At 43.1% G+C, this 21,746-nt stretch overlaps 1 protein-coding gene across 2 annotated transcripts in view; it reads right to left on the reverse strand.

Annotated features, from left to right (window-relative positions):
- The window catches only part of TBC1D16 (TBC1 domain family member 16), a 75,298-nt gene that overhangs the window by 11,346 nt on the left and 42,206 nt on the right, over window positions 1–21,746 (reverse strand). For both annotated transcript variants that reach the window (XM_020813735.3, XM_020813710.3), the window contains exons 4-5: window positions 7,851–8,048; window positions 600–747 (exon numbers count right to left, since the gene is read on the reverse strand). In XM_020813735.3, coding sequence (XP_020669394.2) covers window positions 600–747; window positions 7,851–8,048 — 346 coding nt within the window. The remainder of the gene's footprint in view (window positions 1–599; window positions 748–7,850; window positions 8,049–21,746) is intronic.

A 21,746-nucleotide genomic window follows, 5' to 3' on the forward strand; every position in this document is an offset into this window, starting at 1 on the left:
GATGCATTGGAAACTAGAGGCCAAACTGCATCCTTTCTATGGGCATTTATGGTATTTACCTGGCCTCTCATCAAACATAAAGAAAAACCAGGGAAATTAAGTCTGCTGCACAGTCTCCTTTTAGAAGACAACTGGCTTACCTTGAAGCATTGTTAAGGGCATCAATGAGCAAAGGACATGAAACCAGGCCCAAATCATGGCAACTAAAATAAAATATTATACAGCAGACCCTTTATCTTTTGAAATAATCTCTTTTATTTACATAAACCATCTTCCTACCAGAAGAACATGATCTGACAACTCTATGTGAATTTACTCTGCTCACCCCAATTTTTATATTAGATGTTACCCCTCTCATTTAGCTGAGTAAGAAAGCAAGGAAACCCCTTTTCCCAGAACAAAATTAAACAACGCAACAGCATCAGAATGCTTGTGTTTGCAACCCTTTACAGTTCTCAAAATAGGTGAGAAGTAGGAAGAGAGACAACATTTCCTCCACTTGGTGCCTTTCATCTACAGCTAGAAAGCCACAAACCCCTTCCTGTGTAACCAGCACTGAGGGTGCATATCTATGCTCCACTGTGAATGCTGCCGCTTACCTGGTCTTTGAGATGGGTCTCTGTGCAGTATTTCCATTGCTGAAACACTTCAGAAAGCTTATCCAGGCCACCATGGTGAAAGTGGAAAATTTTATATTGGCTCTCCCTACTAGCAACAACCAGCTGCCCACTGGTGCATGCCTCGTCACTGAAGGAATATAGGTAGGGGAAGAAGACAGAATACAGAGGGAAGAGCAGTATTTACTAGCCAGAACATCAGGGGTGAAACATTCTCAAGCAAAGGTAGCACAGGCCATATCTGTGAATGCTAAGTAGATGCACACCATGACTGAGATGCAATGTTCTCAGCTGCACTTTCAATAATTGGGAAGTATAGTGGTCAGGGAGGTGACAATCCTTGGAAAAGAGCAGTGCCTAATGAAGAAATCAACGTGATCTTCTCTGACTTTCCAGACGTCAGGCCTCTGTGAAAGTGGGAAACTTCTATTGCCCTCCTTCTCTTCCCACAAGCTCCTCTGCCCCCAACAGCCTCTTCTCTTTACCTCTCTGCCCCTGCCAGCTTCCCTATAGACTCCACCTGAAATGGGAATTTTCAGGAAACTCCAAACAACAATCAACAGGAATTGTGAAAATTACCTGGCATTACTTTGCATCTTACATTCTGAGAACATATTTGCCCCTTCCTGATGCAGAAGTTGCTTTTCATTTTTATTCTTTCCTTTTCTCTCCAACCCTACAGAACACACACTGCTCTCTCATTTCATGACCCAACTGGTGCTCTTGAAGTTTTACAAAATCAAGGTGTACCACACCCTTCCCTGCACCCAAAGAAGAAGAAGTGTTTTGCTCGCATCTGGTAGCACTTATCAGGTTGTTTATGGTAATCAACCAAAGCCTGAGTATGTTATGCACTGTACAAACAAAAAGGGTATCAGTTGGAAATGTGTTGCCCAGAGTAGATCTCAAGGATATGTATCTGGGCGAAGCTATTGAGCAGCCAGCTGCCAGGACCGGTTTGCTTCTTAAATAAACTCCATGTTGCATGGCATAAATAATGACCCCCAGTAGGCAGACCTACAAGAGAGATGATAGGTGAATGAGAAGGGTTATTAGATACAGAATGACCCCTTTTAACGGGCTTCCCCTTTGTGGTGTGTGATTGTGTGTGCGTTGGGGGAGGGGGGATAACAGGCAGCCCGGGATGTGTTGTGGATAACTATTACAGTGGGGTCTTGACTTGAGAACTTAATCCGTATTGGAAGGCGGTTCTCAAGTCAAAAAGTTCTCAGGTCAAATCTGCATTTCCCATAGGAATGCATTGAAAACCATTTGATCCGCATCGGCTCTTTTCCGTCCATAGAAACTAATGAGAAGCTGCTATTCTGCCTTCGACCACTAGAGGGGGGGATATTTTGTTTCTTTTTTTTTTCTTAGGTCAAGAAAGGTTCAGGGAAGGCAGGGAAAATACAGTCCAGGCAGTCCAGTACCAGGCAGTCCGAAGACTGTCTCCCAATCCACTCTCTAAACGCTGGGAGGAGTGAGGAAGCAGACAGGCACCCTTTTCACTGGCCAACAGTTAACTGAAAGTTCACATTTTGCACTTTCCCTGCCTCCCACGTGGTTTTTTTCAGTTCTTAACTCAAATCTAAGTATGTAAGTCAAGTCAATATTTTCCTATGAGAGTGGTTCGTAAGTCAAAATGTTCTTAACTCAAGCCGTTCTTAAGTCAAGACCCCACTGTAGTTGCTTAGACTGTCAGGAATCCCAGCTTTTACGGGTAAAGGAATATTTCTAGTTTTCACGTTGGCACATAGAATTCTAATAGGAAACAAACATTTTCTAGCTGTCATTGTTAACCAATTTACTACTTGGGAAAATGGTAATTAAATAATAAGAGCTTAAAGGACCGAAAAGGAACAAACGAAACAACTTTGCTCAGTTCAATCTCCCAACTTTTATTATTTTTATATCTTCACATCAAGGCTGTTCCACATCTGCCCTGGATGCTTATTTATGGCACGTGTATTTGGGGAGAACAAAAGATAACAACAACAAAATGAAAATCCAACAGCTGGTAGATTTATTGAAAATAATTTACAGTTTCTGTTAATTCACTTGCATGTAATAGGATAATTAGTCATAGCCCTTTGCTCTCCCTAATTCTAAAATTTAGAGTCCTAATGAAGAGACCAATTGTCCCGTGGGAAAACACAAAAGAGCTAAATGTTATGAAGCAGAAGGGAACATTTATTTGCTTAGGCAGTTCAGTCCCTAGAAGAACATATATAACGAGCAGTGAGAGAAATCAAGGCCAAGGAAAAAGACGGGTAGCTGGAAATGTATGGAAGGAAAAAGGGAGCAGCCTCAAGACCAGGAGAGATGGGCAGGAAGCTCCTCCCACAGCTAAGACTCAGGGACCTCCCCCTTCTCTACGTAATCCTGGCAACACTGTCTGGATCAATGCCTACTTATGGGGCCACATGATACACTTTCAAAGGCAGACAAAGTCAAAAGTGTTTAGAGAACAGACTAGCACTTGCACTAATGGTGCAGTATAGTAAATAGAAAAGGAAAGAAAGAAAGAAAGAAAGAAAGAAAGAAAGAAAGAAAGAAAGAAAGAAAGAAAGAAAGAAAGAAAGAAAGAAAGAAAGAAAGAAAGAAAGAAAGAAAGAAAGAAAGAAAGAAAGAAAGAAAGAAAGAAAGAGCAAGCATCTCTGAGTTTCCTTTATTAAAAAATAACTTACAATAAAGGAAACAAAATACCTTACAATAAATATTATAAAATAGATAAAACCCTGTCCCTAGCTAACACCTATCTTTAAAAAAATTGAACAAATTAAAACAGATTCGAACATCTCAGGTGGTAAAGCACTAATAAAAAGTGACTTTACATAATTCTGTTTTTACTAATTTCTCAAAAACCGACAGGGAAGGTGTCTCACAAACCTCTGTAGAAAGCTTGTTCCAAATGGAAAAGGCCACAACAGAAAAAGCACAGCTCCTGGCATTAACCCTTTTGGCCTCCTTGGGTGTCACTATTTTTAACATCATGGACTGTGATGAGTGGGTAGGACAGGTAGCTGTCTTGTGGAGAGAATTCTGACAAATATCAAGGACCTAAACTGTGAAGAGCTTTATGGACCATGACCAGCATCTTAAATTTGGCAATTTAAACTAGCACGGAGCCATTGAAGGTATGCTAAGATTGTGTTCATAGTTGCTGGTACTTGTGATCAGTTTGTTCCTCCCTCCAATTTGGACCTGCTGAAATTTCTGTACTACCTTTAGGGGCAGCCCTATGCAGACAGCATTACACTAGTCTATTTTAGACATTACCAATGCATGAAGCACTGTTGTTAGGCATTTCTTATCCAGTTACTGGCACAGCTGGGCAATCCACCAAACTTTTTATTGTGTGAAAAGCCCACTTTGTTTAAGCTTGCTGCCACCTGCACTTTACATATCTACATCATAGTGCCATAGCAATACTCTGACTTCAAACTAATGTATCCTATCCAAGTAGATATATCTTTAAATGATTGTATAATCCTGTGGTTGTTGTTATCCACCACTGTTCATCACTTTTATTTTTATTTATAATCCACTTCATGTAACACTTTGCAAAGACTCTTGCATTAAAAAGTAAAAAACAAAAATATAAACAAACACCTGTAGAATATTCCAGCAAGCTTACTCTGGGGAACAGTAAAAAGAGAAAGGCTAAAATCCTGCTACTTACTGTAAATCACACTAGAAAAGACCCACTGAATCGGTGAGGATTTGGTAAGTCAAGTCCTTTGTAAGTTCCACTGATTCAAATGGGCCTATTCTCGTTGAAATTTACTATGCTAAAATAAGTCACAACAAGAGCAGGCCCATTTGAATCAATGGAACATATTGAAGGGTTGATTCCCCAAAGCCCACTAATTCGATGGTCCTAACTCAAGTGTGACTTACTATGTTAAACAACAGGAATTCAACCAAAGAATAGGGGACGCTAGAGAAATCTCATATAAGACATAGAGAGGGCCAGGAAACCATATACTGTATACAGTGGTGCACCACATAGTGACAATAATCCGTTCCGAAAAAATCATCGCTATGTGGATTTGTCGCTATGCGGGGCAAAAAAGCCCATAGGAACGCATTAAAACACGTTTAATGCGTTCCTATGGGCGCAAAACTCACCGTTATGTGGAAATCCTCCATGCGGCCGCCATTTTCGCTGCCCAGTATGTGAGAAAAGGGTGCGAAAACACTGCGGGCGGCCATTTTTCCGGCGGCCATTTTGGAACAGGGATCAGCTGTTTTCTAAAACATCGCTATGCGGAAATCGGTAAGCGAAACGCTTACCGATCATCGCAAAGCGATTTTTTGTCATTAAAAAGATTGCAATGCGATCGCTTTTGCGATCGCAAAAAACAAATCGCTATGCGATTCTTCGTTAAACGGGGTGCTCGTTAAGCAAGGCACCACTGTAGTTCTGAAGATTCACAATCTAAGCCACATGTGTCAAACTCAAGGGCCACAGGCTGAATCTGGTCTGTTTCATGTGGCTCTCACAGTGTTGCTTGCTACTGTGCAGCATACAATACACAGGCGCTTACTCGGTCACCCGTAATGCTCTGCAAAGATGCTGGGAATCTGCCCAGCAGGAATTCTAATCCCAGTATTCTAAGCAGCGAAGAGTCAAAAAGCGCAGTTGCTTGGGTGTTGTACAGCAGCTTGGGAAATGTAGTCCTTGCTACTGCCCACTCCTGTTCTTATGGCTCCCTGCAAGGACTGTTTGATGGCATTGCCTAGCAGCAGCCATCTCTGCCTCCTCTCCAGCATCAGCTACAAAAGTGAGTGAGGTGCCAGATGATAACAAGGGCTGTGGCAAGTGCAAGGGAAAAGTGGGAGACCTCTGTGAATAATTAACAAAGCAAACAAACATGGGTGGGATTGCGGAGTGGGTGTCAACAGGTGTCACTAAAACTCACTTTTCAATAAATTGTACAATAGTTGTAAACTTGAATATCTCCTTGCCATTATTTCTAGACTTTGATCATAGACTTTTACTTTCAGAGCTAGTTATTACTTATGTTATTACTAAAACCAGTAATAATCGAATGAGGAGGATTATGTTTAATACGATAAAGAATAGATACATTTATATAGTCTTACAGATAGAACTGGCCCTTTGAGGGCAACTATAATGCCTCTGCAGCCCAAGACAAAATTGAATATGACACCTCTGATCTAAGCGAAGCACTTATTACAATGAGCCTGTGAGTTTTATAAGCTAGAGGACCAGTGTGGTGTAGTGGACAGAGTGCTAGACTTAATTGGGGGACACCGACATTCAAATGCCTAGTCAGCCACAAAGCTGTCTTGATGACCCTAGCTTAGCCAATATCTGTGCTATCTTCCAGAACAACAATGAAGATAAAGTACAAGCTCAAGCATATCATACTCCTTCCAGGAAGGTCAAGAGACACACAATAAACCAAATTCTTATTGTCATGATTCTAAGCAAAGGACTACACTTCAAATTCCAAGTCTATTTAAGATGAATGGCATTCTAAAACTGAACACTAGTACAGTGCCTTTCAAAAACAAATATTTAATTTTGTGCTTGTTGAACCAATGCCTAGACCTTATGCAAGGCAAAAGTACAGAAAGAGTCTGGTTAAATGACAAGACTCTTCCATAAAAATGTGCATTTTACAATTACTATTTAGTCAGGCAGCTTCCTATAGTCATTTAATACATTTAGGGGAATCAAAGAAAACCTAAATACCTGCAGAACCTCCAGACAAACTGTGAGAAATGAGAGAGATTCTTGGAACCTGTATGTCAGATTAGTTTGCTTTCTCTGACATTTAGTAAATATGGGCTTCCAGGCAAACGACATCCATCTTTAGCTAGTACATCCAATGGTAAGTTGTGGTATAGGAACTACAGTTCAGCAACATTTGGTTCTTTGCACCTAGACTAAGGAAATAAAACCTTTTCAATCAATTTAAATACTAATGTCCTAATTAAAGCTGGGGGAGGTGTACAAAATTCCAATTCCAAACACTACAGAGCAGGGGCCCGCAAAGCACGTGTGGTTCCCCCAAACGCATTTCTGCAGGCCCCAAGTTCCCAATAAATCTCCCGAATGTAATTTTTTAAACTTTTTTTTTCAAATATAGGGGATTTGTGTAGCTCCACCCAACAGAGGCTCAGGACAAACATTTGGGCTGAAGTTGCCCACAGCTTTACACAGAGCAATGGCCTGTCTCTGGAGGAAACACAGTTTTCCTATTCCTGTTTATTTTGACACTTTCCTTTATTTGAGGTGGCTACAAGTGCATTATGATTTTTAGTCTACTCCCACCCAACCCTACAAGTAAGGAGTGTTCGGTTCTTTAATTGAAGCGACTGCTGATGCTTTCTCAAAAGATAGCCTTCCTTCTTGGCTCACACTCTCAAAAACTTTAGGCTCAATTAAGCAGTTCTTGGCAGGGGAGGGGAGGGTGTACAGCACGAAAAGTTCAGACTGGTAAAGACCTTGCGTTGTCCCTATGCTGAAATATGTCCTCTATACCCAGTATACTTTTCCAGCACTCCATAAACCCTTGGGAGTGAAGAGAAACAGTGTTCTATCCTTTAGCCAGACAAAAAGACTGAGATTCATGCTGACCTGAGTAGCTTATCGCTGTTTTAGAAAATGGTGTATGGCCACTGTTTTATAATACCTCTTTGCTGAATATACTTTTCAGATTTTCCTTTGTAGCCATGGGAATCTAGATGCCAGATGCAGGGATAAAGAAGGGGAAAGAGAAACAGCGGCAGCTCTCAAGCTGAAATTACATACTACCTTGGCAGACACCCATGTTTGCTGAGGTAATATGTAGTCTTGGCTGCAGGAAGCCAAGTTTTATGCAGGTTGCAGATTCCAGGCTGGATAAGAAGAGTTACGTCTGCTTGGATACACAGAATCTGGCATACTTTCAAACTAATCCCCCCACTGCCCCAGAAAAGCTCAGTAACATTCTTCCTCAGCTGAAAATAGTGAGTCTTGGGTCGCTGGTTCAGAATGCACAGGAGACATGCCGGCAATGTTTGGTTTCAAAGAAACAGGCTTGGAAGCACTGTACCACCCAAAAGTAGAAACACCTGACAGCGTGAGAACCTTCTAGGCAGACTCCTACCTAGAGGACACTCAAAGATGGGAACTTATTCTGACTTTGCTACAGAGCCACCCACCTGGGAACAAGGCAAAGGCAACCTGTAAGAATATCTCTAGATCCACCTCTTTACCTGAAGAAGAGACGAAGAGACCTCATCTGTCCCAGATCAACTCTGAAGACTCCACAAATCTGTTCCAAGGCAAACACCTTCTGCTGTTCATCCCACCTGGAGGTCTGCACCTGCCCATTATTCTCCTGGAACTGTGAGCTGGGTTCAGTGCTTGAATTGGAGCTGGTTGAACGAGTCATGTTGCCTTCACATGGATCTCTGCACCAAAATAAGATTAAACCAAAAGGAAAGGAAGATACATAAAACTGAAAGCTGCTAGTCACTGTGGTGTAGTCATCAAGCATTTGGTTCCAATCTAAAAAAAATGTGATTCAATCTGTCTTAGCTATGATGCCCCCATTTTTTTGGCCTGGGCAAGTCACCTGTCCCTACCTAGTCTTATCCCCAAGGTCTGTGGTGAGGACAAGAATTAAAAAATAAAAATAGATGATTCCTTTCTTCCACTAATTTTCACTTTAATCTGCAGCTGTGGCCTTCCTCAAGTTGTAAAGTGGCATCCACAGAGCTATCCAAACTGATTTCAGGTCCCTAAACCTGACCCCCCCCAACAAAGAATTGACCCCCATCTTCTTATCCACCTCCTGCCAACACAAAGTCTCCCTCCAATTGATATCTGTGTTAAGAATCCAGCAAGGATGAGCAATCCTATCTGAACTAGCAGCCTTTGTGCAACAATGCAGAAAGGACAAAATTATAAAAGTCAATTTACTGTAATGGTTAAAATATGGCAACTGAGTCATGGAAGATCCAGCTTCAAGTTGCCAAAAAGATTTGATCAATAACCTTGGGCCGGTTGCTCTCATTTAGCCTGACCCGTCTCGCAGAGTTATCGCTGTGAGGGTAAAGGAAGGAGGAAGGAAGCTGCCTCAAACTCACTGGAGGAAAGGCAGCATATACTGTACTTGCAACTAATAATAAACCAGAACATTAAAATGGGGGATGTTTCAAGTGCTTTTGCAGGGAGAGGGGGCAAAAACAAGGCAGTGTGTACTCTATCTTAGGAGCAGAGTAAGCCCACTCATGTTCAAGATACATTTCATCCCATAGACCAGTGGTCCCCAACCTTGGGCCTCCAGATGTTTTTGGACTATAACTCCCAGAAGCCTTCACCACCATCTCTGCTGGCCAGGATTTCTGGGAGTTGAAGTCCAAGAACATCTGGAGGCCCAAGGTTGGGGACCACTGCCATAGACAACCACATGCCCTTGGGTAAGGCCAATTCCAGGCCACAGACCTCCCATTTACAAAATGGAAGTGGCCGATGTCTCTCTCACTTTCTTCTGAGTGCAAAGGAGGTGGTTGTAAAGCACTAGGAGAATGCTAGCTTCTCACAGGTTTCATCAGCAAACACTATGTGAACAAAGAAAACTGCCTCCCTCAGTTCAGCGCTGTCTACCCTAGCTAGCAGCAGCTCTTCCAGGTCTCAGGTCAGATCTGTCCCAGACTGTTCAGCAAGATATTCTTTTGCTGGTTCTCACTCGTTCCCTGTTAATTTCCATGTTTAATTCAAGGTGCTGGTTATGACCTATAAAGAACTTAATGGTTTGGGATTTCAATACTTGTCTGTCAGAAATCAACTATCTGTTTCAACTGTTCATCTCAGCGGCCAGACTCATGGCAGCTAAAAAGGCAACAAGGAACTGGGTCTTTTCGGTGGTGGCCCCCAGTCTTTGGAATAAGTTACCAACTGAGATACGCAAGGCTCCTTCCTGCCTTATGTTTGTGAAATCGGTGAAAACAGAATTATTCAAAGCTGCTTTAAACAACTGATTTTCCTGTTCCCCTTTCTATATCCATTTTAGTCCTATACCACTAGACTACATGTACTATATTGTTGAATGTAACTTGTTAGGAAAGGGTTTTGTAGATTTATGTTTTAACTAGTAAACTGCCCAGAGTAGTGCTTGCACAAATGGGGTGGCATATACATCAAATAAATAAACCAATAAATACTCTGCCATTCAGCTGCAGGGCCTCCCTTTCCAAACAAAATATTAAGTGTCACATCAGCACTCCAGAAAGCAAAGTCAAGGGATGCTGGCCACAACATGCACTTGCTTATTTAGGCATTTCTTTACAGACTCAAACATCAAGCAATAAAAAGTGATGCACTGAAAATCTGGACATGTATTTGTGGGGCAGAAAGAGGACGCATCTCTGTCTGTATTTGCATGTATTCGGTAAGTGTGCATGTAACATCTCGTTCTCTCTCTCTCTAAGCATGCCACTTTTGTTCCATTGTCATCATTGTGGCAGAAAATGGCTGACTCGCCAGAAAACGGGCACTGGTCTTTGTGGACTGAATCCAGAAAGAAAGAGCTGTTATAGTCACAAAGAAAGATTTGGTACCAAAGGCTGGAAATGAATCTGTTTTTTCTTTAAAATAAAAATATTTTTCTGTAAAATAAAAATAATTCCCACAGTGTTCACATTCTTGACGGTTTAAAAAAAAAACTCCAACATACGGACCTAAAATTTAAATATATGCAAACTTCTCTTCAGCAAAGCTATTTCAAATGTCTTGTTTACTGCAGCTTGTTGTTTTTTTTTAACAGACGCCACACCAGACAACACAGTTCTAACAACCTTACTCTAGCAATGTAAAATGGGATACCACACAGACAGGAAAAGTGGCAGCTGTGTAACCAAAAATATTGGGAGGAACAAGCCAGACATAGTGTTTTCTATCCAGTTAAGTAACTGAACTCAGGAGACGGGTTGCCCCACCCCCATCTGCTCAAATGGAGTCTGGAGTTTAGATTTCAGAAGCTAATTCATTCTCTCCCCTGCAGAATACCGCCCCCGCCCCAAGAAAAACAGCAGTGCTCTGGGAAATAAGTGAATCTGAAACTGTGACCTCTAGCATCTTGAAAAGGCCAATCGAGTTGAACAGCCTGAATGGACTCTACTGTGAAATCATGGGTTTGCAAAACAAGGCAAGGAGCAGGTATAAAAGCAGCCCCCTGAAAAGCCACTTTATGCAGTGTTTTCTAATCCGCTTACTGAACAATATAGGCACTGAGTGCTGAAGAAATCACACACTCAGCATGGCTGTGCAGAACACCCCCCTTCAGTATGCTTTCGTGTCCTTACAACCGTGCCCCCGAATCCAGGGCCACACTGGGCTTTGGAAGAGCCTTATTTTTCACATTCACCTATGGTTTGGGTCACTGCATTCCCAGAGATCCCAGACGGAGGGCTGCATTGTTAACAGAAGCCCCCCCGGGGGGGAAAGACCAAATTCAGCAATACAACTTAAGACCCGTGTGTTCATGTACACACACATGCATATGTGCACACACATGTGCATCTACATGCATGTATATATGGCCTACAAGACAGTCAAAAGAATCAACATCGCAGCACACATTAACATTCCAATAAATGCTGTTACTCTAGATGGAAATAAATGCTCTTAACAAGTCCATTTTCAGTTTTAGTCCTTTTGCGCATTTCCTGTGGTTTCTGAGAATTAATTCACATCCTTTTTGTTCTCTGCCCCCCTCCTCTGCCCTTTACCCACAATATCAAACCCCTCCAGTCCTTCTGCCCTTGTAAACTTTTTCCCCTTATCCAAAACAACCTTTGCCTCACAGAAACAATGCCTGTTACTGAGATTGTGGAACTGACAGAGATAAAAGTGAAAACATTTTTGCATATTTAGGGATAAAACAGCAGCATAACCCATAATAAATAAATATCAACAGTTGCCCCTGAAGAAACCCATCTTTTAAATCCCATTACTCCCAAGTTTCTCCCTCCATCCCTCCCTCTCTTTTAAATATTCCAAGAAATAAGCCACATCCTTCAAAAACAAATGCAGACATTACCCAAGGACAGACTTCATTTGGAACACCTTTTAAATACTGTACACCTAACATGTAGAACACAATGTCACTGAACATCCAACTTGAATAAAAACAGATACAATATCTTTGGTGCTATAAATGAGCAATCAAATACAGTACTAGATGTGCAACAGTCTTGCATACAGACCTGTTAAGTGACCTGGGTGTTTACAGGAATCAGTTAAGATGAGGGGGCCATGATGGGATCAAATGCTCCCTTCTCTACAAAGAAGTATTACATCAGCTTTGATGCTAACCATGGTTAAGATGAGTCCAATTTTTCATTCACCAGGCTTGCTAACAGCTTAATGTCCCAGCTAACAATCTAGTGAAGCATGGCACCCAGCTAACCACCTCACTGGTATTTTTTGTGATAACTGAGCATAGTCACGAGGATTAATGTAGAGGGATCAATGCACCCTATATTCTGTTCCCCAAAGAGACTGCTCCTATAACATTTGCACTGATCCAAAATGTTTACATGGCCATGCATTAGCATACAAAGGATTTCAGTAGACTCTCTAGGAACACAAAAGTCTTTCTTGTCTGAACGCTAACAACCTACTTTCTCCCAGCATGATAATAATGTGTATTACTCCGTCCTGTTGTTCCCTGTCAATAAAACCCAAGATCAACAATGCTTCTGTTTCATCTTGATGCTTTGGATCCATGAAGCGACTCTGGAATTGTGTTTACCCAAAACCTTCTTGGGTGACATTTGATCCCCTCCACTTTGATCTCCTCAAGCTGGAACATATATCCAGGAATCAACAAAGCTAGGAAGCATTTAAAGACTTAATGAATACTTTTGGAAGAGGTAGCCATGTTTGTCTGTACAAGCATATCAGAAAAGCAACAAAATAAAACAGAGGCAAGAACAACAAATATAAAATAACAAATAAAGAAGACAAAAATATTGCGGCACCTGCCTGATATTATTAAGTACTGTAGCTGAAGTGATAATGTAATTAAACAAAAGGAGGAACAAGTGTCACTGGCTTAAGTCAGAATGAGAAGAGACATCTTAGAACAGCATCACATGGAAAGGAAGGCGTGTTCCTCATACTATGCTGCTTTGGTTAAATTACCACTGGGCTGCCAGATGCTAGTATACTGCCACTCCCATGATCCCTCACATTGTGCTGGCAGAGGCTGAAGGGAGTTGTAGTCCATTAATCAATTCCAAAGAAGCCATACATTTCCAGCTCTTAACTCCCACAGGTACAGTGAAGGTGAGCATGTCATGTAATTTAAGAAGCAGAAATTGGTCATAGAAAGCAAAAATGTGCTTAATGTCCTGTTTCTCATAGCAAAATTCAAGCTTAAACTGAAGAAAGTAGGAAAAACCACTGGGCTAGTCAGGTATAATCTAAACCAAATCCCTTATGAATACACAATGGAAGTGAAGAACAGATTTAAGGAACTAGGTTTGGTGGACAGACTGCCTGAAGAACTTTGGATAGAGGCTCGTAACATTGCACAGGAGGCAGCAACAAAAAACATCCCAAAGAAAAGGAAATGCAAGAAAGTAAAGTGGCTGTCCAACGAGGCCTTAGAAATAGCAGAGAAGGGAAACAAAATACAAGGGAGATAGAGAAAGTTACAGAAAATTGAATGTAGATTTCCAAAGAATAGCAAGGAGAGACAAGAGGGCCTTCTTAAATGAACAATGCACAGAAATAGTGGAAAATATTAGAAAAGGAAAAACCAGAGATCTGTTCAGGAAAACTGGAAATATTAAAGGAACCTTTCATGCAAAGATGGAAATGATAAAGGACAAAAATGGGAGGGACCTAACAGAAGCAGAAGGCATCAAGAAGAGGTGGCAAGAATACACAGAGGAATTGTACCAGAAAGATCTGAATGACCTGGACAATCCAGATAGTGTGGTTGCAGACCTTGAGCCAGACATACTAGAGAGTGAAGTAAAGTGGGCCTTATAAAGCTTGGCTAAGAACAAGGCCAGTGGAGGTGATGGCATTCCAGTTGAACGATTTAAACTCTTAAAAGATGACGCTGTTAAGGTGCTACACTCAATATGCCAGCAAGTTTGGAAAACTCAGCAGTGGCCAGAGGACTGGAAAAGATCAGTCTACATTCCAGTCCCAAAGAAGGGCAGTGCCAAGGAATGCTCCAATTATTACACAATTGCACTCATTTCACACACTAGCAAGGTTATGCTCAAAATCCTACAGGGTAGGCTTCAGCAGTATGTGGACCGAGAAATCTCAGAAGTACAAGCTGGATTTCGAAGGGGCAGAGGAACTAGAGACCAAATTGCTAACATGCGCTGGATTATGGAGAAAGCCAGAGAATTCCAGAAAAAAATTTACTACAGTGGTGCATCGCTTAGCGACGTTAATCCGTTCCAGGAAAAACGTTGCAAAGCGATTTAATCGCTAAGTGATTTTAAAAAGCCCAAAGAAACGCATAAAAACGTGTTTAATGCGTTCCTATGGACTTCAAAACTGACCTTATGCGAAGATCCTCCATAGGGGCGGCCATTTTCGGTGCCTCTAAAGCGAGGCAAAACAGCGGGCGGCCATTTTGTTTTCCGGTGGCCATTTTGGAACCGCCGATCAGCTGTGCAAAAAAGGGTCGCTTTGCCATGATCGCTTCCCCGCAATCATGGCAAAGCGATTTTTCCCCATAGGGGCCATCGCTAAGCGATCGCTCTGGTTATGGCCAAAACCCCATCGCTAAGCGATTTCATTGCTCAACGGAGCGATCGCTAAGCAAGGCACCACTGTACTGCTTTATTAACTATGTAAAAGCCTTTGACTATGTAGACCATAACAAACTATGGCAGGTCCTTAAAGAAATGGGAGTGCCAGATCACCTTATCTGTTTCCTGAGAAACCTTTATGTGGGACAGGAAACAACAGTCAGAACTGGATATGGAACAAATGATTGGTTCAAAACCTAGCAGAACTGGTCAAAAGCAGGCAGTGGGGCCCTAGCATGTGCAGGAAATAAAACCCACAATTACTTTGCCCCTCTAGCTAGTCTGCAAGAAACTGGCAGCGTTTAGCCAAGAGAGGTAAGAGAACAAAATTGTTTTATTTCTCACACTCTCTTTCAAGACTAGGGCCCATTCTTCCAATCTAACTTCTTTGAGAACCAGAGAAAATGTCTATGTTTCACCAGTGCCGCAGTGAGTGAAGGAAAGCAGTAATTAACCAATATCAAGGACTGCATTACTAAAACAGTTAGACTCACTTTCTCAGAGAGTTTCAAAGATTCCAAGTTAGCTAATGAAAACATTCATAAGTTATTACTGTTGTCCACAGGACCTTGTGGAAGTACCCCCCATTACCTTTATTTTTACATCACCACAGAAAAATGAGGAATTAATCTGCATACTGTCTACAGTAGATGCCACCTTAAAATCATGCGTATTTTTTTGGCCAAGTACCCCAAAAATGCTCTATGGAGTTATGGTTGGACTGTACTGCCACTTGGCATGGACAATGAAGCTCAAGTAGACCCCGTATTATGAAAACCATCTCCACTAGGTTCTTTTCTTAGTACACATATTTGTTGAATTAACTTTCAAGGAGAAGAATTCAAAGTCCTGGGTTTTGGGGGTTTATTTATTTCTTTGAGTCAGTTTCTGTTCTGTTCAAAACTGCTGCTGCCGCCTCTAAAATATAAATGGATCAAAATGCCAAATCTTCATTACAGTCTTCAAAGCCAGAAAGGAGTCAGACTGGAATGACAAGTTAGCTACAGTACACGGGAACACCAACTCCGCGCAACTACTGTTTTGGTGATATGGCCGGCTCCTGTTAATACTATACGTTGTCATCCCACTGGTGTTTGTTCAACTTGCCCTGGCCTTATATACACATCATTTAACTATGTATAAGTATGTATAGTCATGTATATATTATATGTGTAGTGTATACACCCACATACATACAGTATTAGCTGAAGGAAACAAAAAATCAGTAGCACGTAGCTAACCGTTGTAATGGACATGTGCACCTCCTTTGTCAAGAGGGAAACTACTGTCTCTGGCTTTATCGGTTAATGCTAGAGAAGAACATCTGCACAGGTAAGTGAGCACTAGAATTTGGTGGCATATTTTAATAGGTGTTCTAAATGAAAGCTGGAAACATTCATCAGTTAAAGCTGAACACAGGAATATGTTGCCTAATACTGTATATTTTCTAAACCCATCCATTCTACTCCACAGTCTGGTAAATTGCAAAAACAGGTTCTAGCTGCTCATTTGATGTTTTAAAGTCTTGACTGAGCTCCATATCACAATAGCATCTGAAGATACTGTATGTGAAACATGGGAAGGAAGGTATGGAAAAAGGATGGGCACTTGCAACCCTTCTGATTACACTGGACTGGTATGTTCATCAGCCCTAGTCAGCAGTCTGCACATAAGGATGATGGGAGGAGCACAACATTGCAGCAGTGACCTTTATGTCTGTATTCTGTGTCGCTTGTTTTAAGGTACTGAAGAGCTACACGCACCAAAATGGCAGATCTGCAAAAATGCACCCGCCACACATTGCCACACCATAATGTACTCTTGTGCTTCCTGTTAAATCTATACAGATCAAACTTGTTTTCAATGGAATAGACACATACTGTACTTGCATCATCCCCCACTTCAGTTTGTTAGCATGAATGCAGCAACTACCAACCCTAATTTTAGAAAAGGATCTGATTAAATGTATTCGCGAAGGCTTTCACGGCCGGGGTCTAATGGTTGTTGTGGGTTTTTTGGGCTCTCTGGACATGTTCTGAAGGTTGTTCTTCCTAATGTTTCGCTAGTCTCTGTGGCTAATGTTTCGCTAGTCTCTGTGGCCGGCATCTTCCCCCAGCCACAAGGACTGAGGATCGCCACACACAAAAGACCAGCTAATGACATCCATCAACCACAGTGACAGATAATCTCTCTTTCTTATCACAACAATACAACAACAAGACACACTAATCACCCATCTACAGAAAAAGACAAAAACCCATCTCACAACCAGAAATACAGTGGTGCCTCGCCTAACGATTGCTTTGTTTAATGAAGAATTCGATTAGCGATGGCTTTTTCGGAGCGATCTTGCGCTCCGTTTAACGATGTTTGCTATAGGCGATTTTTGCTTAGCGATGCTGGGAGCAGCTGGGCAGTGGGGCAGAAAGGCAGGAGCCGATCCGGTCTTTCTCCCCACCATCGGGTGCAGCGCTTTGGGAGAAGCCTACCGGTTGGGGAAAAAGACCGGATCGGCTCCTGCCTTTCTGCCCTGCCGCCCGGCTGCTCCCAAAGGGTTGTCCCAATGGTGCTTGCAGCAGTGGAGGAGGTGCCCGGTGGGGGAGAAATGCCAGATCGGCTCCTGCCGTCTCCCCCACCGGGCACCTCCTCCGTTGCTGCAAGCACAATCGGGGCAGCCCTTTGGGAGGAGCCGAGCTGTGGGGAAGAAAGGCAGAAGCCGATCCGATCTTCCCCCCCACCATTGGGCGCAGCGCTTTCAGAGAAGCCTCCCGGGGGGGGGGGGGAGACCGGATCGGCTTCAGCGTTCCTTCCCTGCAGCCCAGCTCCTCCCAAAGGGCTGCCCCGATTGAGCTTGCAGCAGCAGAGGAGGTGCCCGGTGGGGAAGGAAGGCAGGAGCCGATCTGGCCTTTCTCCTTGGAGCTGCGCCGCGCCTGCTTTTCCCAGCCATGCTCGGACTCCCGGGAGTCCGAGCATGGCTGGGATAGGCGGGCGCAGCGCGGCTCCCAGCGGCGGGGGCAAGGTAAGGGGGTCCGGATGGCTTCCAGGCAAAGCACTGGAAGCCATCCGGACCCCCGCTTGCTGCCACTTGGAGCCGCCCCGCGCCCAGTTATGCTTGGACTCCCGGGAGTCCAAACATGGCTGGGATAGGCTGGCGCGGCGTGGCTCCAAGCGGCGGTGGCAGGGTAGGGGGGTTGGATGGCTTCCAGTGCTTCGCCTGGAAGATATCCAGACCCCCTACCCTGCCGCCGCTGCCACTGAGAGCCTTCTGAGTTCTCAAAGGGCTTTCTCCAATGTCGGGGGGAAAGCCCTTTGAGAGCTCCAAAGCCACCGCTGACCGACCGCCGACATTTCCCCCCAGCTGAGTGGCGGGGATTCAAAGCTCCCACTGCTCAGCTGGGGGAAAATGCCAAAGGCCCCATTTTCGGCCAACTGATCGGCGGTTCCAAAATGGCCACCCGCTGTGTTCCCTCGCTTTAGAGGCACCGAAAATGACTGCCCCTATGGAGGATCTTCACTCAATTGTGAGTTTTAAGCCCATAGGAACGCATTAATCGTGTTTTAATGCGTTTCTATGGGCTTTTTTGTTCCGTTTAGCGATGTTTCCGGATAGCGACAATTAATCCGGAACGGATTAACGTCGCCATGCAGGGCACCACTGTACTCCACTCCCAAGCCAACTACACCAGAGCACAGAGTGCTATCCTCTGAAGATGCCGGCCACAGAGACTGGCGAAACGTTAGGAAGAACAACCTCCAGAACACAGCCAAAGAGCCCGAAAAACCCACAACAACCATTAGATCTGATGAAACCCTGTTTGAAAAGAGTAAATTATGTGCTGTCAAGTCAATTTCAATTTGTGGTGAATTATTCCTAGGTATAAAGTAGTCAGGTGCTTCTTCAGGGGGTGCTGTGGGACTGTGCAGCTTGCCCAAGGCTACACAGGCTGGCTCTTCTCCTGAGAGAAGCACAGTGGGGAGGAATCAACCTCTCAGCTGCCTCCACTCATTGCGCTATCCAGTCAGCTGTATCAAAAGAAGCCAAAGCTAAATCTTCTCACAAAGTCTGGGACAGGTGGGTATGGAGCATCATACCACCCTGGAACAATATGCTAATTTCTAGGGCCTATTTCTATGCTCCCCCTCCCTTAAAGGCTCCTTTATTAGCAGACACATCAAATGATAAATTCAACAAAGCATCCACACAATTTCTCCCTTTCAGTTTTTGGTTTCACAGATAGAATCTTGAAGCACTACACTCAGATCCAGGCCCACGATACTCCAGATTATGTTATTTTAAACCTTGTGTTTAATGTTATGCTGGGATTACTGGCATGAGTTAAACATGTAGGTTCTAAAAGCAAAACCTTTGAGGTTTAGCTGTCCGACAGAAACTCTGGAATGGAAGCAAAACATTTGCTGGTTCACTTTTTCAACATCAAGGAGACGTGTGTATTGGTGTAAGAAGAGTGGCAGTGTGTGGCCCTCCAGATGTTGTTCAACTGCTACTCCCATCAGCCCTATTGAGCAAAACCCATAGCGAGGAACATTGGGTGTGGCAGCCAAGCAACATCCACAGGGCTTTCCTTTGCTCATGATGATAACAATGATGATGATGACAAGAACAATGTGCACATCCCTTCCTCTCCCTAGTTCATCTTCTCGCCTCTCTTAGGAAAGAGCTCCATGATGCTATCAACTGGTCCATACTTCAGCTTTGTCTACTCACTGTGACACTTTGCAAAGGTCAAGTCAAATAAAGCGTGCTGCCCTAAATCTACATGCGAGGTGATTACGGCATCAATCGTCATGGCCAGATTTCTCTTCCTCAAGAAAAATCATGCCTTCCAAACCAGAAGAAACGGGTCAAAGGCACTCTTGGCCACCCCTGCCATCTGACGCCAAGAACAGCGCTGTGTCCAAGAACTGTGAGCCATCTTTCAGACGGAGTGCTATTTTTATGTACGTATGTATGTACGTATGTACATTTCTATGCCACCTTTCTCCCAGTTAAAGGGACCAAGGCAGCTACTGATGCCATCTAGAATAGGACTGACCCCTCTGTTTATTTCTTGCTGGAGCTGTTGTTGTTCCTTTCCAACTGGAGTCTGGACAGCATTCTGGCTGTTCTGACTTTGGATGCAGCGGCTATAAATAAGGATGTTGTGTTGCATGCCTGTTCTTTTCCTTCTTACACTTCCCTTTCCATTCATTTTACTTTGAAGGATCAGCCAGAACGATCTGAACGTTTCCTTTCCCATTAAAGGAGAGTCCAAATCTATTCACCCACATCTAATCCCTCACTATATCCAGACAACGGATTATGGTTTCCACAGCCATCTTGGCATCCAGTGAAACACAGAGGCACGGCCACATTCTGTGTCTCCCTCCTCCCAACCCAACAGGCCTGATTATTCGTTTGCAAAAATGACTTGACATTAGAGCTGAAGAAACTAAAAAGCCAGAATGGATGGACAGACGGCTAGATGGACACACATGCACGCACATACACACAGAATACCCCCCCCCACATCTTTGCTGTGTGTCCATTTCCCCTTAGCAAATGGCACTAAACACTACTTAACTAGCTAATTAACTTTCTATGCTAGAAAACATTCCTCTAATTGCCTTTCTTTCACCTTTTTTCAGCCCATTCCCCCTAAGGGAGTTGGAGCTGTCCTCTGGCATTTGTTCTGCTCCTTCCCACCATCAAGGCATAAGTTCTAGCTTGACAGCAGCCTGCCAATCATGGCCACAGAGGTCACTGGGGATTAAATTAGGAACACGCCTGCCAAGGACAAATTTGCCTAGCTATGCACAATGAAAGAGGCAGAAAAGAGAAGGAACCCCCCCCCCCAATAGCTTGCAAGTAATTTCGATTAAACAGAGAGAAGCAAATGCAACAGTCCATATTGAGGTCAAGAGTTATTTCAGTTAACACATTAAAAAAATAGCCTGTGAAGATGGTCAAAGAAGAGATTACTAAACCTTTGGCCCTCCTGGTATCTGCTGCTCCTATCTAATAAAAGAGGAATAGAAAATAAAAGCCTTTGCTGTATAGTGATATTAGCAATAGTGTCAGACATTCTTTTCGCTACAGAAGGAGGGGCTATGTGGCAATGTTTTGCTCCAAACCTTCATTCCTGTGTCTGAAAACCTGAAATTGTGTTCCAGTGTGCATGTGCCTTTGTCCACACATACAGAACAGGAGTCAGCTTGTTGTAGGGCAAGGGCTTGGCTTTGTATGGTGTTCTAATCCTCAATCAAGCATTTCGGGATTCTGTCTTGAAAGACAACATCTACTGCTCCACACTTATGCAGTTTATATCCTGGTACGTTTGGGACAACACAGTCATTCAGTGGGACAAACCAGACACACAAATCAATCCATCGAGACCAAGACTAGTAATTTGCTTTAGAATGCCTCCCCCTACATTTAATGAGAAGTTCCCTGCCTGCTCTGATCTAGGACAGAAGTGGCCTTTTCAGAAATGAAATTTTTAAAAAGAGAGGACGGTAGAATTGAAATCACAGTTTTATAAAGACAGTCATGTCTGAGCTGAAGTTTAGACCTTCCTCCTTCTATCCAGGTATTCTAAAGGTCGCCCTACAAGACATGATATCTCAGTGTTGGCTGCAGCCACACTGACCCGTATCTTTCATTTAGAGAGGTAGAAACCATGTCCCATTGGTCACCACTCTCAAAATATGGGCATTGTCTGCTAATGATGCAGAAATCAGAGAGAACTGTGTACATCTTTAGGAATCAGAATGTCTTAATTTTGTACATCTGTCTCTTACACACCCGCTCACCAGTCTAATACGGCTGGCCAAGTGCAACATTCTTGGATATAAGGGATGTATTTTTTTTAACTATTCAGCATAATTTTTTCTATATAGTATGAAAATGACTAACATTTATAAACTTTGGAGTCTTCTGATATTGAAATAAGACCACATTAATCCCAGCCTAGAAAGGGCTTAGTCCTATAGGGCCTATTAACTGCTAATAACACATGCAAACAGAATACACATATGACTATTAAATGGGAATGCAAAACAGCTGTTGGTACTTTGCTGAGAAATAATCCACATGATTTAATCTGCTTTACCCACTGAAAATGCAAGATGCACATGTGTGAACAGGCCACGTGTGCATCCATACAGTCTGTATGTGCGTGCATGCATCCATACTCTCTCTTCCTCTCTTGATTTTTTAAAAAAATATACCTGAAATAAACAGGTGAGGCATGATTTGGTAAATCCAAGGAAAGGATTTTCCTCAATATTTTTTTGCTGATATAGTTGCTTAGCAGTGACAGGTCT

Source organism: Pogona vitticeps, chromosome 2, assembly GCF_051106095.1.
Source record: "Pogona vitticeps strain Pit_001003342236 chromosome 2, PviZW2.1, whole genome shotgun sequence".
Lineage (NCBI taxonomy): Eukaryota > Metazoa > Chordata > Lepidosauria > Squamata > Agamidae > Pogona > Pogona vitticeps.